At 26.1% G+C, this 19,662-nt stretch overlaps 1 protein-coding gene across 2 annotated transcripts in view; it reads right to left on the bottom strand.

Annotated features, from left to right (window-relative positions):
• LOC107165333 (protein 5NUC-like) overlaps window positions 1-19,662 on the bottom strand; it is a 46,421-nt gene that overhangs the window by 14,774 nt on the left and 11,985 nt on the right. For both annotated transcript variants that reach the window (XM_089217691.1, XM_015513518.2), the window contains exons 3-7: window positions 9,801-10,004; window positions 8,373-8,574; window positions 4,089-4,283; window positions 3,016-3,173; window positions 1,635-1,749 (exon numbers count right to left, since the gene is read on the bottom strand). In XM_089217691.1, the coding sequence (XP_089073817.1) occupies window positions 1,635-1,749; window positions 3,016-3,173; window positions 4,089-4,283; window positions 8,373-8,574; window positions 9,801-10,004 (874 nt within the window). The remainder of the gene's footprint in view (window positions 1-1,634; window positions 1,750-3,015; window positions 3,174-4,088; window positions 4,284-8,372; window positions 8,575-9,800; window positions 10,005-19,662) is intronic.

The following is a 19,662-nucleotide window of genomic DNA, read 5'->3' as shown; positions in this document are numbered from 1 at the left end:
AAAATGTTCGACTTAAGTTGAACTATTCATAGGCATTTGAAATTTTCAATCATTATTAGTTTTTTCCACCATGCAACTATCAAAAATTTCGTCTTAAGTTGAACTATTTATAGGCATATGCAATTTTCGATCATAATAAGTTTTTTTTAAAATTAATATCGATATCAATTTATTTATTAGAAAAGCTTGAAAATTTAATAAAAGTCTCATAACATATTGTTACAGTAGTAGTTGAAAAATAAAAGAAATACATAGTCATTATTATTGTTAAAGTATGAATTTTGACAAAATACGAAAAATCATAAAAATTTGCAAATTATTTTAAGCTAGAAATTCATAAAAAATTTTTTTTAAATCTAAGATTTGAAATTTTAATACAAGATTTCTTACAAGTTTGTCAACCTTTATCATAAAATAAATATCCACCAGAAAGTCAAATTAAGTTCTTATGAGCGTTTGAAATTTAAATTTTTACAACTTGATTTTCACTAGATTTCTCATTTATCAATTTTCTTATTTTCGTGTAACTCTAAAACAAATGTTCGCAGATACTTGAAATTTTCACTGAATATTTATATAAGCATTTTCTATAAAATTTTCAAAATATTTTGATTAGTTTTTAGCTGTTTACTGACATTTTTATTCTTCAACTTTTTTAGTTTTTTTTTCTATTAATGTCATTTAAATTGTATTGGTGGGGTCAAAAAGCTTCAAAATTTAATGTAAGGCTTCCAACATATTGTTTCAATAGCAGTTGAAAAATATTAAAAATACATAGGTACGATTTTTTTATAAGCATTTAAAGATCAAATTTTGACTAAATACATAAAAATTACGGCAATGTTCAAATTCTCTTAGATAGAAATTCATTAAAGTATTTCTTTTTAAATCTAAGATTTGAACATTTTTAATAATCTATAATATATTCTAGACAGATAAACCGTCTCCGCTCAGAATCGTTTTTCGTATACAATGATATAATATTATTGGATTCAAATTTAATTCCATCCATTACAGTAACCCACTTGTAACCTACTGTACAGCAGAGCGATATCCACTTCCCCTTTTTTTTACAAATCATAGTTCAACTATTTGATAAAAATAAAGTGATTTGAAACATTAAGCTTAGCTTCAAAATTAAAACAAGTTCTATAACTATAATATCTGGTGAGATACAATATACCTAACTATATTATGTTTCAATCATATTACCAACAATAATTAAATTTGGCCTACAATCGTTGAAAATGTTTAAAAAAAAAAAAAAAAAAATAGACATTTATAAACATTTAAAACAAAAATCGTCTGACTAACAATAATTGGTGATTGTTGTTTGGGAAGAAATATATTGCTGGGCTTAAATGATACGCAACACTCTAAATAGTTGAAAAAATGGATGTTTTAATTAATAATAAGATAATATATAATATTATAGGTAGGTACTAATAAATTTCAAAAATTAGAATTTTAATTATATAATTACTAAATTAAAAAACTGGTGCAAGCATTCTTGAGATATGCCCCCTAATAATGAATTTAGAGATGTAATTAATAATATGCATTTATTATACCTATTAAAATTAAATTAAATAATGTTTGTGATTGTAAAATTATTAACATTATATTATAATTACCTTGTGTTTTTGAGGAATCTATTGAATTATGAATGCTACTACTCACAGTAATTGCGATAGCGGCATCGGTCCAACCACTTAGGGTCACATTGTTTTTCAATAAGTTGTTCAAGTTCTGAAATATATATTTGAATATAATAAGACATTAACAGTTATGAAGTAAAATATGATTGAATATTGATTATAAAATTTAAAAATGTTTTAAATAGTGAAAGTGGTATAGGAAAAAAAGATAGCTAATGGTTTCTCAATTATGTATTGTTGTTGTCGAATAATGTCGCGGAGATCATACATTTTACATCGGCCAACAAAAAATGGACTATAAATTGTTAATGCAGATAATATATATTTATAGGTATTTATTGTTAGATATTTAAACTCCGTAATTTTTGAAATTTTTTATAATGATTGTGACCTAACTGTATATAAATCAATTAGTAATTAATAATAATTATTATAATAACAGATAAGTTTCTTGTGAGGGAAATCGATTTATCTCTGGGAAATTTGTTTTCCTTGTAAAGGGAAATTGACTATTTTTTTTAAATAAATTAAACTTTTAAGGGTGTTTTTCAAATTGTTAGCACATTAGTTTATTATTTCTAAGGGAACGTAAGAATTTCAGAACTAAAACTAGTACACAGTGGACAGGCACAGTCAATCATGTACCTACCTATAGTTGTAATAAAGAGCTCTGAATTTGACATTTTTTCAATTGAAATATTTCAAAATTGAAAATTTTACTTATATTGAAATTTTCAATGAAATTTCGCAAATTTATCCTTGTAAGCGTATTTTGTGATAGACGATTTGAAATGATTATTGATTACACATATAAAATATCAGTAATTAATGACTTATTATCAACCAACGTTTAAGAACCACTAGGTATGTATGTAGGTTAGGTTAAATAAATAAATGGTATTATATTATTGGTTAATTTATCGTTTATCACCCCTTATAGTTGTCTATTATTTATTATATTTATATATGATTAAACTTTTAGATAAAATATAAATTTATATTTTTCACATATAAATTAAATATTTCACGAAAGTATTATGAAATATTACAAAAAATAAATTTATTGCAATTTTAAAATCTTAGAGTTAATCATGAAATACTCCCCAACCGTCGTTTTTATACCAACAAATAATTAAAAAGGCGATAACCATACTTTTATTTGGTGCCTTCTGAAAACATATTCACAATATAGTTATAAAACACGTTTTTGTTAGACTTATCATATATATATATTTTTTTGTGTATTAAATATATTTTTATATACCGTGTGTATAGGAATATTAATATTTTAAAGTGATTTTTGTATCTATTTTTTAGTGCGTTACTATTCCAGCATCCAGCCACGCCACATACTCACCGCCCGTATAAATGAATCGGCAATCAAATTGGCTAAATTGGTCTCCACGCACTTACAGTTGCCATCCAAAAATACTACCGTTTTTCCGACAGCTTGGTTGACAAATTTTTCAGCCAACAGCCGTTTGTAGTATTCGACCTTATCCAACATTTTTGCGTCTGAAATTTATAAGCGTTAATTTTTCAACAAACACTCAAACAAGCTAGCTGCAGACATCAGCTAATATAAGTGTCTCGTTAAGTAACATGTACATTGGCACACATATGGGGGTCTCAGGGGTTGCTTAGCATCCCTAAGTTTTGAATTAGCGCCCCCAAATTATTTTGAGTTAAAAATATTGTTTGAAGTGTAATGCATTTAGAAAAAAATAATTCCAGTTTATATTAGTAATGTGCAAATTTTTACTTAAAAATGTTTTCGTATAGGTACTGTCTACCGAAATGATGATTTATTAATATGAAAATGATGATAATAATTAAAATTCTTTAGTTTGATAACATAGGAATTTTCAACCATATATTCTTAGTCAGTAGTTTTTTAATATAATGTTTTCGATTCAGTGACAACTTCACTGACAAGTGATATTTTATCATTAATTTCATTTTTCTACATAAATACCAACAATTTATTAATGCAGTGTCAATTAGTAAATGTAATATTTTATATATTAAATTTACATTTATACATTTATATTATAATATTGCTTGTTTCAATATTTTCAGTACATTTAAATTGAGTAAAAAGATGAAAGTGGTGAAAATGTAGACGACCCTGATTGCAAATTGCAACATTTGTTCATCAAAGAATATTATAATACCTAGTCGTTATAATGATTGGTTATAGGATATAGGATATATATTGAAAATAAGATTCATTAATTTGAGACTTTTAATGTAGTCATATTGTAATTTTGTTTGAAATGGTAAATGTTACCGTATAGGTGGCGCAGGGAGAGCAAAGTCACCCACAAGTCACTTTGAGGTAAAATATTTTAGCTCTCAAGTTTAAGACTGAATGTGCGTCTATGAAGCTGCATATATTATAATTATAACATTATTAACTATTATACCTACCCTGAGGAACGGTTTTGTCCAGAAAAATTGGGCCACCAACGGCACTGACCAAACGTTTTTCACCGTTGAAAGTCAAAACCAATTTCCCCAAGTATTTTGCGAACGCATACGCTTGCACCACGGGCACAATTTGTTCTCCTCTTTTTTCAATCACGGGATATGGTCCAACTGGAATTTCATCATCCTGCGGAGGGCCTGAAGTAAAAAAAAAAAATTTTGTTTGACCCACTTAACATCGGTATTTTTTTTCAAACGAGGACCACTTTTTTCATACAAATAATTGAGCACGCAACTTTTTTTGAAAATCATGGTGCGTTTAAATCAAAATTCAAACTTAATGTTCTTTTTGTATAAAAAGACTTAAAACTAATAATGTTATTATTGTATTTCTGTTATTGATTTTTTATTGTATATTTGAGTAGGTATTTAAGGAGAAAATGATAAATGTAAATGTGTTGTATATAAGATAACTCCTAGGCCTCCACACGAGTTTAAACTCAGTGAGGCCTAGTAATCTTTACCGATATTAAATAATAATAATAAAAAAAAAATGATAGCTATTAACATAAAATATCAAACAGAGACCATTCCTCCCCACCTCTTAGGACCACCAACGCTTTGAAATATCGAAATAAAACTGATATCAATCATTTGCATTTATATATAGGTTAAAACTTTAGTATTTTTATATTATCTTAAAAAAATAAATACTCTATGCACCCACAGTTTTATGTTGACATAAATTCAAACTAACACAATAATATTCTGTGTGTGTCCACAACATTAATATTGTTATTTATGTAAACATGTCATTTATTACTTATTAGATATAGGCATATTAATTACGTCTGATTACACGATTTTTACGGTATAGGTAGGGACGGTGCGTACGAATTGCGTCCCGTATAAAAAGGTATAATAATAATTGCGTCCCAGGTTTTTCTCAAGAACGGTTGAATTGCGTCCACATTATGGGCAGAATACTCGGATACAACTATACGAACTACTAATAGTTGTGAAGCTTTTAATTTGAAGTTCAACGATATGTTTTATAATGCACATCCAAACATTTTTCAATTTATAAATATTCTGAAAAGGTCACAAACTGATATTTATATAAAACAACGGACACTCATTTAAAGAACCGCACAATCTCGATGATTAATAGAGAACAATGTTTAAAACAAGCAATGGCAGATTTTCAATCAAAAAAAAAAATAGTAGATTCGAATTCATAAAAAAGTTATCTTTAAATTTTTACCAATATCATAATATTTTTTACTACTTACGCTTATATTTTTATACAGTTATTATTATACATTTTTTTTTTTACTGCAGTTTATTTTTCTATATTTTTTAATATTTTTATACATTTAAAATTACAAATGCAATAAATAATATAAAAACCAAAAACAATATTTTTAACCTACCTATAGTAGTAGTTATTATGTAAATATTATTACAGACAGTTCTAAGTCTGTATAAAAATGAGAAAGGAAATATTATTTAGTTTTTAAAATATAAGAGAAGCATTTGGTATGCACAAAAAAATTCAGGACGCAACTAGTATAACTCCGAAAAATAACTGGGATGCAATTAGTTAGTATGACCCTACAAAATACCTGGGACGCAATTCGTATGCAGCCGGTAAGGAGGTAGGTTCATATACAGAGTGAAACTAAAGCACTCTCACTCACATTTTTCCCTTTAATAGTACATTTGTTTTATTTATATTCTGATTTTTAGGATTTTAGGTAGACCATAAAAATACTATATTTTAAAATTTCTGATATTTTTTTAAACTAATTGGAATATACTGAGGTAATACAAACTTCTATTTTTCAAATTAGAATCAATCTTTTTTACTGGTAGTCATTTTGCGGATACTTTTTTTGAAAATATTGGCGTATTCAAATCAAAATTCTAATAAGTGGTTTCTGAGTTAGAAAAATGGTTTAGGATGGTAATCCTTAAAGATGGTTTTACAAAAATGAAAACTATAATATGTAAGGTAGTTTATTATACTTGGATGATTCTTACAATTATTGATATTGATGAATCAATAGTAATTGCTAACTTTCTCAAATCGTCTAAGCCCCCTATCTACTTAATGCATTACCATAGACATATTAAAACACAAAGCTACATAATTCATTGATTTAGATACATCAAAATTCTCAACAAAAAACCTGCTTATTAATATAAAAATAAAAAAGAGAGGTTTTCAAAAACCGAGGTTTGTATTGTGACAGGATTAGGTATCCTTAAGTGGTATAATAAATGTCATTGATTCGAAAAATGGTCTTCAATTGTATTTAAAAATTCCAAAAATCTAAATTATAATAGACGCGTAATTTAACCATACAAATAGGATGAGCATACTTAAAAAATCATCCTATATGTAATATCATATAGGTAATGGTACACACGATTATTCATAACGAATATTCAATATCCCAAACCGATAGCTATAAATTATATATAATATAATATTACACGCTTGTTTTTGATGGACGACGATTTGTTTTTTTTTTTTTATAAACTCGCGAGAAAGATCTACGAAAACGATGGGTGGGTGTTGAGAAACAGCTGTTGTGTCATACACATACATATATAATACATATATGTACATGCAACAGGTGATCTACCGGAATGCGATTCACTCCTTGTGAGCTGCACAACGCGCCGGTCGGATAATAATAATAATAATAATAAGGGTTGTTAACCTTTTCTTGTGATATTATTATATTGTGCGCCCGAGGTTCGGATAATTTTGTTGTTCTCCCGCGGGAAACAACTGCGTTGCGGCTCTATATATTATGTTCTATTCTATTATAATATCATAAAACTATACATATATAAATATTCATGTACATAATATGTATATAAGATGTGTATATGTAGGCTTGCGGTCTAAACAAAACACTGCACCTTGACGCCGCGTATGACTATATCCACAATGTCGTTCAAAACCATACATTATATACCTACAAGAGATCGTCATGACTAGGTACAAGGTAGATATTATTATATTACCTATATTATGTAAAAACATATAATAAATAATAAAAATAAATGCAGCTTGTTAACAATTATTCCCTATAGTGATGATGATGACGATGCTTGCTGTATATATTATAAAGTTAACACTCTCGCGCGTATCACAGCACAATATTCTAGGTATAACACCTTCTTCTTCCTCAGCTTAAAGTCCATTTAGGAATCAAAATTTGTACCAGAACTTTTGAATTACCTATCTAAATTTGTGTGCTAAGGATAATGGGTTTGTAATTTTGTAATATATGAGAGGGCTATAGTGGTTTGGAAATTTAGTAATTAATATATTAATAACATTGGTAATTTCTAAAAATAGTCCAGGTACCATTTTAATATTTTAATAAATACTAGATCTAATATCACATCTTTTTTTAATTTTTGTAAGCTGTTATTAAGCCCAATTACGCTTAGTACCTACAAACATTTTAATAAGATCATTTTTCTGTCGATACCTAACCTAACACACTAATAGTTATAATAATCACTAACAAATATTTAACATTGCATTCTTAATTATAATAATAAAGCTTATTTATAAAATAATATTCATAATAAGTCTTTTGTTCTCAGTAGGTATTGTAAGAAAAACTGCCCTAAACCCTATTGTTCAAATTTCGATTACACTACATCCAAATTTTCAAAAATCCCCTGATTTACAATTTGCATTAAAACTTCTTTTAGGTTCTGATCTGAAAAGCTAAAGTTTTATATTCTTTATGAGCAGTCAAAAATCTAAATACTCAAAAATAATACGGTCTTTAACTATAATCAATAATTTTAATTTTAACGAAAACAGAACTTGAATAAATGCATGTTATATTGCAATGAGGTTATTATGCTTTACAAATTACTCTGTATACCATGTTTTATAATAAATGTTGTGATAAAAAAATATAAAAAATAATAAATATAGATTGTCTAACAAAGATTGTAAGTACCTCATCGAGTAATATTAATCTTAATTTGTCAAACGAATTCGTAAGATGATAAAATCAAAATTACAAATGATGATGATTAATTAAAAAAACAATAATTCTTTTTTTAGATTACAATTCCGCGTATTAATTTTTAAATTTTGCAAACCAGTTTTTTTTATAACTAATAAAAAAAATTAATATGGCTATAAACGTGTTTGAAATAAAAAAAATATTAAGTGAATTTTTTAGGGAACATAAAGTATTCCCTGCAATCTTAGGTTGCTCTCGCTAATAACTACAATTGACTTACCGCTGATCAGATACGAATGTGAATGTCCTCCGACGACTGCGTCCACGCCGTCGACTTCTCTGGCCACTCGTCTGTCCATTTCGAGACCCGAATGCCCCAGCGCTATTATGAACTCCACCCCAGCGTTTTTCAACTTGGCCACTTCGGTCCTGACGCTTTGAACTTCGTCGGTAATCCGGACCCTGCCCAGCTTATTCGTAAACTGCAGTAATAAGATTTAAGTGGTTTTAATACATTATAATGTATTATTATAATTAAATTGGTATTATACTATTATAAAGAAGGATTCCCTGAAAATGTTCACGTCGATTATTCGTTTATAATATTAAAAACGAATGTTGAAATTGAAAAAATATTTCGGTTGATAATTTATACAAAAATAGTAATTTATCTACTTTTTACACAAATTAATTTAAAAGTTTTGAAAAACGTATCATCTCAGTATTTTACTCTCAATATTTTTCTTCTGTAAGGAAAATTGAAAAATCATAAATATCATGTTTATTGGTATTGTTATAACACTAATGTGTGAACATTTCATGAAATTTAAAATTGTGAAACATTTAAATTACAATAATAATATATATATATATATTTTTTTTTTTTTTTGATTAAATTTATCATAACTTACCTTTAAAATCGTATAACATTAGAGAAAACAATGACTATTTACTCATTATAATTATGGTTTTCTTTGGTTAGATTATTGATAAATATATCATTAATACTTGTAATAGAAAAGATTTCAATGTTTTAAGTTTTTGTGAAATATTTTAAAATTAAATATTTTAAATAAAATATTTCATACTTCAAACACTACTTATAACTGAGAAAAAAGTAAGTATAATTTATATTATACATAATATAAATATTATAATGGATATTTTTATAACCGAAAAAGATTAAATAACAATTTAAGAAAATAAGAAAAAAATAATACTAAGCCAACGGACAAAAAAAAATAAACGACTTTGATTATTATTAGAAATATAATACTTTTGTCATCCTCTTAGCCATATTTATCAATGCTCGATGTACCTGTACATTAGGTATACAGCCGAGTCTCGATTTCTCTAAGACATTTCGATTACTCAAAGGTTTTTATTGCCACTTGAAATGTTTTTAGGTTGTGTAATATGTATATAACTCTAAAAATACTCAAGTTGAATTAATATCTATTCTCTTCGAGATTCGAGTTATTGAGACTCAACTGCGTGTAATACATTTACCTGCCTTTAAAAAAAAAGTTACTAACAAAGAACACAATCGTAAAATGAAATACGTAATGTAGGTAACTACCTAACAATAACGGATACCTTAATGGTGGTATAATAATACTGCATGGAAACAGTACCTATATAATACATATAAATACACACTTTAATATATCCTTATGATATAGAAACGAAACAATTGACTGGTGCTTACTTCCGTGTCCGGTGTCAGGTAACCTATCACGCCTACAGTGTGCCCTCCGACCGTCAGGACCGTGGACGGCTGAATGTTCGTTAAACTTGGTTCCCCTTCGATGTTGATGTTTGCCACGACAATCGGTATAGAACTTATGTTTTTGGACTTAAGAAACGGCGCCAACCCTTCTGGTCCATCTTCAAACTCGTGGTTTCCCAAGCACTGTGAGAAAAAGTTAAAACCACAATATTGTTAGTCGACGATCGTGATATTTGATATATTATTATATTATTTACAATTAAAATTTAGGGTTTACATGAAATTTTCAGTTTGAAATATTTCAAATTTGAAAATTTCACATTTCTTCAAATATTGAAATGGATCCCTGCAAATATTTGTTTATTTATTTTGTAATAGTACATATTTAAAACTTTTAACTAGATGGTAATACTAACCAACTAAAACTTACCTATAAGTTATAACCATTTAAAATATAATAGTTTTATATTCCATGCAGTTTTCAATAGTACTAATATTATTTTAACAAGTTAAATGCATATTGTCTATACATTCATTATGTAACATTTTTTTTCGAGCTTAATAAGTAATAACCATGCATCTATAAAGGAAATATTATAGGCTATCATAGTCTCAGAGATAATATTATGACAATGAATAATAAATTAAAAATCCCTATTATAAATTATATAATAAGTATAAAATAGACCATACCAATATCTTTTTAATATTCTAAATCGGTTTATAAGATTTCATTAAATTTATTTATTTTTTAATACCTATTGCATTTTTAAAAGTTGGTTTATTTATGTATTTGGATTTTTTTGTATTACAAACAATAAAATATGATCTACTCATGTTTCGTATCGTAGAAAAAGGACAGCGTGGCTAAGTATATTTAGAATTACTATGATATGTTAATCTGTCATTTCGGTAAACCTTGAAAGGAGCTTCTCAATCTATACAAATTTACTAGCGGATAACAGACCGTTTTTATTTAAGATCTTAAACAATCACTGGTGATTCAGTATAGAGTGTAGATACAGGTGGATTTTAATATAGGTATAGTCCAAATCTATCAAAATTGTTTAAAAAAATACAAGGCAATAATTATTTTTTTCAGGTTGAAAGAAATCAAAGTGGAAGTTTAGCCTATGGACAAATTATTTTAATAGATTGTATTTCAATTAAATTAATTTAATAAAATATTATTTAAAATTTATGATAAATTAATTTAAAATAAAAAACATTTTACCTTCATTTTTTTAGTGTGTTATTTAGAATTTTTAGGACATTACATTCCGTAATCATAATCATAGTAATCATTGGTTGATAGTCATTTATCTATAACGGAAAACGTTTAAACAAAAAAATATATACCAAATTTGTGATGTGTTCAGTGTTCACTATTCAATTCTCGAATACATAATGATGAAATTAATTTTATTCACCCCGTGGACGGCAATAATATTATTATTTATGTTTTTACGATTGTTAAACATGTTATACTATCGTAATTAACATTATTATAAATTAAAAAAGTAAAGCTCAAATCAGAACCATTTTTCCGACTACCTACAATGATTTATCGTCGAGTTAAAAGCAGAAAAATCACCCTATATTTATATATATATATATATAGTAACATATATATTATTTATAAATATGACAATGAGATGAATGTCGGTATCCGGTTATTACCATGTCATATTTCTGGTTTACTTTTTAATATACCCATTTATTTCAAAAGTACAACTTAAAGTTTTTCAGCCCTTTATCCAAGCAAATAAAAAAAAAGAATGAATGGACGAGCCTCCTTTATTTTTAAGAATATATTACTAGTATATTAAATTATGGTTAGTACATATGCAGTCTTGTAATGTAAACGTATTTTAGATATTTTCTCAAAATAATTAGTCCAATTTTGCTTATTAAAAAAAAAATAATAATAATAACATATGGATGTTCGTAATCCAATTCATGAAAAATAATTATTTGAATTTATTGGGTTATCAGTGATAACCAATATAATATATGTAACCAAACAATGGTGATCACTTATCACCATTGTTTGGTTACATATTATATACCTACCTAACTATTAAAGTTCGTTATGTGACATACATTTTTTACGAATTTCTATATATTATATGAAACAAATCTTTGATATGGAAAAGACAATTACTTATATTATAGTCTATCAATGAAATCTTTAAAATGAAAGCTCTTCGTTGGTAAATGCATCAATCAGGAAAAGCTGAATTCATTTCTTTTAAACATTTTTTTTGTTATTTTTCAAATAAAGTTTCAACGGAGGGAAAAATTGAAAAATATGCTCGGAAAATTGGAAAATTTGGGATAAACTGAAAGATAATTTTCAATGGGATTTTTCGGTGTAAATTTTTGACACAGTCAGGTTACATAATGTAATGTTTTGGTTTCAAATGTGTGTATCGATTATACAGAAGAAAAAAAAATGATATTCAACAAACAAAATTCTACAGGCAACTAATGAGTTTATTCGTATTGGCATATTATGTCCATTATAATTGTATCACGTACTATTAATTCTATTAATTCCGGTACTGAGCCTGTGGAAAGCTCTGAGTAATCTGCAAGTTTTTCTCCTAGACTTGTATAACGAGTCAGAAGCTATAGTGTTTGATATTATATTGAACGTTATATACCATTATCATGACCAACTCGTCAGAGAACCTGAAAAGCTCATCTGTGATGCAATGCGTATTGGATTTCCAATTCACAGAATCGCATCGCTACTATAATACGCTTGGATTAGGCTCCGAGAAAAGGTTAATCGAAAAATAAATGTAAAAATGCCAACGTATATATTGCAATATCGTAAGCTCCACTGTGCACCACTCCGCATACATAATATAGTATACAAATATAAGGATCACGCATCGTTCAACTGTATCTATATATAATATATATACAAATATAAGGATCACGCATCGTTCAACTGTATCTATATATAATATATATACAACCCCTTTTCAACTCATACACTCCTTCAAACCCCCACCCCTTCCCTCATCGACAGTTGTAGCCGTTCGTGGAAAATGTTATTAATATTTTTTTCCTATATGAACATTCTAACCATTTTGACTGATGTCTATACACATACAGATTGTAACGGAATGAACTGAAAACGAAATAACTATTGTTTAAATCAATATTATAACACCAAAAAAAAAAAAAGTTTGCAAAATTAAAAAATAACAATTTGTAAATATTATATTAAAACAAATTCTGATGGTAAAAATGTGTAAATCAAGTAATTTGTTTTTTTGCAATATTCGGGGTAATTATATTATTACCTAAAATTGATTGTTCATAAACCCAGACGAATATTTTATTCATTACCATGAGAAATTATGGGAAATATTGTAAGGGAAATTAACTAGATATTTAAGAAGAATTTCTAGTGTAAATGTAAACGAATAAAACAAATGTCACATAAAGTAATATTATGATTTTTATATGGAAACAATTTTAAAAGTCATTAAACATAATATAAACCGACATTGTATGCTATTGCATAGGGTTTCGAGTAATATATATATTTGACTAAGAAATTTCAAACTTAGAAATGTCAATATTCTTAAAATAATTATGGAAACGTGTTCCAGGTAATCTTTTAATCGTTTTGTAATAATATGTTTAGTGGAGTAATTTTGTATCTATAGATTGTATAATCACTGTACTGACTTACCATATTACCAACATATTACTTGAAATTCTAAACGTTTAAAAATATGACATGTGTAGATTACATATTGTAGAATTCTGTACAAAAATTATTATTTTATTATGAATTTTGTTCACAAATACCTATATATATATATATATATATATTAAAATGTATGTATGTTTTCGAATTAAAAAAAAAATAATATAAAGATTATCGGCTAGAATCATTATAGTCGTTAAGATAATTATTATTATGGCTACAGATTATGGGATCATTTACACATGCCTATTACATAATAGGTATATACGTATAATAATTTATAAATAACTTTTTTTTAAACAATGAAATTTGGAATATGCGTATTGTTCATTAAAAATCGTTGAGCTAGGTATAGTTTAAGTACCGTCTAGGTATTAATTAAATAGCACCGTTGTTCCCAAAACCACTACTAAATCTTATTTAAACTTCTTTTAAGTTTCACGGTATCTTATAACTACAAAAAACATTAAATTCTGTCCATAAAAATGGCTACTGAAACAATAGCTACAGATTGTATATTGTATGTATTATATACTAGAAATAGATGATATTTCTAGGTTATCATACTATATTATATTATTCGTTTATACTATTTCTGTCTTTATATTTTCATCCCCGCACTGATTTCAATAAGAGGTCAAAAACGACCACCAGGGCCGTAGCTGGAACAAATTTTCGTGGGGGGTTTTAAATCAAATAATATTTTCATTTTAAGTAATTAAAAAAACATTTATTTAAAAAAAAATCACATTTTACTATGTTATTAATGCATTTTAATTATTTTAAAGTAAATTTATATTATATACAATTATTAATTTTAAAAATATTTTATAGCACAAAATCTATTTGTCGGTTTTTTCTTTGGCGAAACGATCAATAACTTCAGCCGGATCGATATGAATTTGCCTATGAACACTCAAAAGAGCTAAACCTGTAAGTCGTTCTTGGCCTGATGAGTTGCGTAAATAGTTTTTTAATCTTTTCATGGTTGAAAATGTACGTTCTGGCGTAGAAGTCGAAACTGGCAATGTATGGGTTGAACCCCTAAACCCCCCCCCCCCCCATATACGGCCTTGACGACCACTGCCCTATATTGTACGGTAAAAACTTGAATGATACTTTCTCAATTCTATAATCGAGACGGGTTAAATGTCTACTTTCATATTTTGTCTTAAATAATTTTCTTTTTCACATAGGTACCATATTTCGTTTTTAAATACACGCGAATACTTCATTGTTTAATATAAGTCTATTTTTATATATATTTTTTAAAACATCTATTAATCGGAATATATTTGGGAGTGCTGAATGAAACATAATATACTATTAAACTTGAAGTGAAAGGCTTCACAACTATTCGTAGTTTGAATTACAGAACGTGAATACACCGCCCACACAGAAATGGAGAAGTCATAATCAGGCTTTATGTATGTATTTAACATATAATCGAAAAATTGCTGTTCTATTAATATTATTTCACCTTTGGTTAAAATTAATACAATATCGTTAGTAAAATAATTCTCCTCTTCATCTGGTTTTAAAAATGGGAGACCGACCAAAAAAATATTTCAAGAAACCAAACAAAAATTATTAAATGCTTTATGGTACGTTTATGTAATCGTTTAAACACAACCGGACGTACAATTCATATAGTACCTAGTTTAGATAAGGCTGGATGCAAATCATGTAGTCATTTAGATTAAGACGGACACAATTCTAGTCTAGCTCATTTAACTAGTTTATATTATGTGTGCTCATTAATTCATTGCAATTTTGTTAGATATATGTTTCACGGGCCCCTCACACGAACCTGTTTATTATTATAGGCCTCATTATCTGTTTGAGAGAATAAACATAAAATAAATTTAAATACTCAGTATATCAGATGTATAATAATAATTGTAAAACAACTTATTTAAAGTAATGAAGTATGAAATGTGTGCAGTTTCATCATTTAAAAATTTTATATTTTGAAGTAACCATTAATGAAGTATTTAGCTGCGTCGATTTAAAAAAAAAATATCAGCTTTTTAGATGGATTTTTTTTCAAATGAAAAAATTTTATATTATTTATGTATAAAACAGTGTCATAAAAAAACTTGACGAATCAAAAATTACAAACTCATATAACTATAAGTTTGAAAAATATATGAATAAAAAATTATTTATGGTTTACTTAAGTTTGAAAATTCATAATAAGAATATTTTTAAAAACATGTAACGTAATGAATTTACTCTAAAAACTTAGAAAAAATAAGCTATCTACTTGAATTTGATAAATTTTTACTACAAACATTTTTTTTTTTTTTAAATAGAGATAAAAAAATTTTGCGTTTGAATTTGTTCACAAAAAATTTAATTCAATTAGCATTTATAGTATTCTCAATTTAAAAGAATAAAATATTTATACTGTCCTTGAAAATTTTAAATGTTGATTAGAGCAAAAGTTATTTCACTTAACAGGTCATTAATGTCATGCATCTTTCGTATAATTAACAACGAATTGACTTATAATGCATGTTTGATTGAACTTGAAGACTTATCATTATTTGTACAATGTATTGTATAACATTTTTTATTACGATTTCACTTGAGTAAGTATCCTCTGTTGTTAACACATGCAACATTTATAAATTTAAAAATAAATATTCTCATTATTTTTGTGTTACTCATAAAGATGAATTAATATCTCACGAAACTTTCATAAAATATTTTGAAACGATAGATTTTATGAAATTATAAAGCTTTAATAGGTATTCAATGCCGACGGTGAACTATATATAGATAAAACAATAATACCTGATAAAATAAAAAAATGATACTAGTTGAGCATATGACAACAAAATTATATGGATGATAAATAATTTCAGAAATATAAGTTATAGTTTAGGTAGGTTTTCAGAAAACTCACAAAAATTATTTTATTTTTTTAAATTAGAACATTTCTAATTAAGCTATTAACTTGATTGGGAATAGTAAAATAAAATATAAATTGATTAGAAGTAAAGAGACTGGAACCATTATGGTTTTATTAGTTTTGGTTTAAGTTTCGGTTCTCAAAAACCTAACTTTTCGGTTTAGGTTTTCAAAAATATCAAGTTTCAATTAATACCAGTTTTAATTATTTGTTTTCTGTTTTTTATTTGATTTTTATTAATTAAGTACTGTGCAAAAAAAAAGATAACATTCTGTTATTTATGATAATCGTATTTAATTGTATCTACTATGGTAGACTACTACTGGCTACTACTATTTTAAACGTATAATTGAAATGTTCGTGTATAAACACATGGAATTATAAATACGAGTAATATTATAGGATCTTCTCTCTTCGTGTGGTGTTGGTGGATGATGTGGGTGTGCCCTATCTTAATTTATTTTAAATACACCTGTAATAGCTAATAGGGATCTCTAGTATCTATCTATTACAGAATTTGTGTAATGTGATATATGATATAATATTAATCCAGAAACTATAAAAAATAATAAGATATATTATTCTATAATATTCATGTGACTATTTATGGAAGTTTCACTAAGCCATCAAATTCTAAACATTATAAGAATTCAAAAAAAAAAATTACTATCAAACAAAGCTTTAATCCTTAGAAATAGACGAAGCAGTGTAATAATGTGTGTATGCAATTCTATTTTTGTAAACATCAATAATGCATTACTGATGGATAAAAATTGTTCATTTATTCATACATGTATTATATGGCTAGCAAAAGCTAAATAATAATATGTTCAAAATATAATTAAGTATTAGACACCTAACTATTTTATTATATTAATATAATATTTAAAATTTAAACTAATAGACAAACATTTAAAACATAAATCTCGTTATAAATTAATTATTTTATTATAATCAACCAGAGGGATAGGTAAAAAAATGCATAAAATATATAGTTATTATATTATAATTAACGTTTGAACATTTCGTGGAATATTTCAATACCTATAATAATATTTTTATTTATTTATTTAGTTTTATTTTTACGTAATATAATTATCATAACTTACCTTCAAAATGTTATAACATTAAGGAAAACAATAACTATTTATTTATTATAGTGATGGTTTTCTTTGGTTACGTCATTGATTAATAATTATCATTTATAGTTGCATTAGAAAAAATTTCAATGTTTCTCGTTTTTGTGAAATATTTCAAAATAAAATATTTTAAATGAAATATTTCATACTTCAAACACTAATTGTAATATCAATATAAAATCCAAAATATGTTATATTTTTAGTAAACTTACTGTTTGAGTTTTTTTTTTTTCAAATAACCCATTAGTTATAATTAATTATTGATATTCCAAATATATGAGTATAATATTGCTCCTAATATAAGGCAATAGACATGTTATTGTTTTCATATATAATTATGAAATATTATTGGTTTCCCCATAATCTAGGTCTATGATGTATGTGAGCTATTGCGAATTGCGATTTTTAATTCAATAATCATTAAACGCCAAGTACCGTGTTCGTTATCGATTACATGGAAATTATAAATTGGATTTTTTTTTCCCAGCGATTCTATTGAACACATTAAACTTGATATAGGTAATAATAATTCTCAGTATTCATAAATTTTTATAGAACTACGATTTTATAACTATTTTTTATTCAAGGGCTAGGATTTATATGCGATGATGGTATGTTTTTTTTGCAACTTCTTATTGCTAACTTTTGTTAGTGATATCTTTGAATCAGGTCATGATGAGGTAGATAAATTGATTTTTTTTAAATTTGTCCACTTATTTTTGATAAAATGAATATTTTAGCATATTTTGAAAAAAAAAAAAAAAAATATTTTTTTTTGCATACTTTAACTTTACTATAAAATGCAAAAACTGCAAATTTTATAGTATATTTCGTTGCAGTTCATTTCATCGCTGTACAAAAATACATTAAAGTAATTTAATTAATCTTAGAAAATGCCTCGTTTAAGAGTTTGGAAGCCGTTGAAAACACTAAATTTAAACTCAGCTAAAACAAAGGATGTAAGGACCCATTGTTGAAAAAGTTAACAGTAAATTTAAAAATGTGTTAGAAATAAATCAAAATAAATTTAAAAATGCGAAAATTACGTCATATGTTATCTAATAAATATACGAATTTATAAATAGAGCACTGACTTATTCCTATGCATTTGCGTATTTATTCTGGTTGATTGTATAATATGCTAAGTGAGCATAAAATTCGTTTCATACCATAACAATTTTAAAAATGAAACGTTTTTTTTTTTTCTATTTAAAAGGCTTAGTTTCGATTAATGTCAAAATACATTAACGTGTACATACTTTTAGATATAGATGGATTTTTCAAAGATTTAAACCTTAGATTAATAATTGGTAAAATAAAATACATAACAAATATAATGAAATATCGATTATAACTATTCACTATTGACATTATTTCAGAAAAAAAAAATAGTTAAATTATTAATAGGAGGGTTCCATAATTTTAAATAATATGTTGTTTTGATTAAATGTTCAAAAAATACATTTTTTTTGCTATTTTTTATGCGCATTTTTGTATTTTCCATGCATGTTTCAAAGTTCTTATGCATATTTAAGATTTTTTACCGCATATTTGATTGGTTTAATGAATATCACGCTCTATTTATTAAAATCAAACACAAAGTCGTTGACTTGTGAAAATTGATAACACCAAGTAATTCATTTGAATAGAAGTTAGAATTTTTAATATTTTAGTAATACTTACCTAAGTGTTCATTTCAACAAATATTTTTGGTGCATTTCAACATATTTATTTAAAATGGTTAATGGTTATTTAATAATATTTATGTGGTTTATTTTTGTATATTTTTAATAAAACAAGTGCATATTTCATCATTGTTTATTGCACATAAATCTTAGACCTAGCTATTTCTAATAACTGCCTTGTAACTTATTATACTTCTTATTACAATGGATAAAATATCTTTTGGATTTTGGAACCCCCCAAAAAAAACCTATACACCAAAATTTTGATTTTGGTTTCGGTTTTCAAAAAGTTTTGATCAAAAACTGGTAAATTTCGGTAATGTTCCAGTCCTTGATTTTAACTCAGAGGCAAATCAATAAAGTTTATGTA

The sequence above is a fragment of the Diuraphis noxia genome, unplaced genomic scaffold (genome assembly GCF_037042655.1).
Source record: "Diuraphis noxia isolate RWA-SAM2 unplaced genomic scaffold, SU_Dnox_SAM2 contig0001, whole genome shotgun sequence".
NCBI lineage: Eukaryota > Metazoa > Arthropoda > Insecta > Hemiptera > Aphididae > Diuraphis > Diuraphis noxia.
Note: the sequence above shows the minus strand (reverse complement) of the source record. Positions and strands in the feature narration are given on the sequence as shown.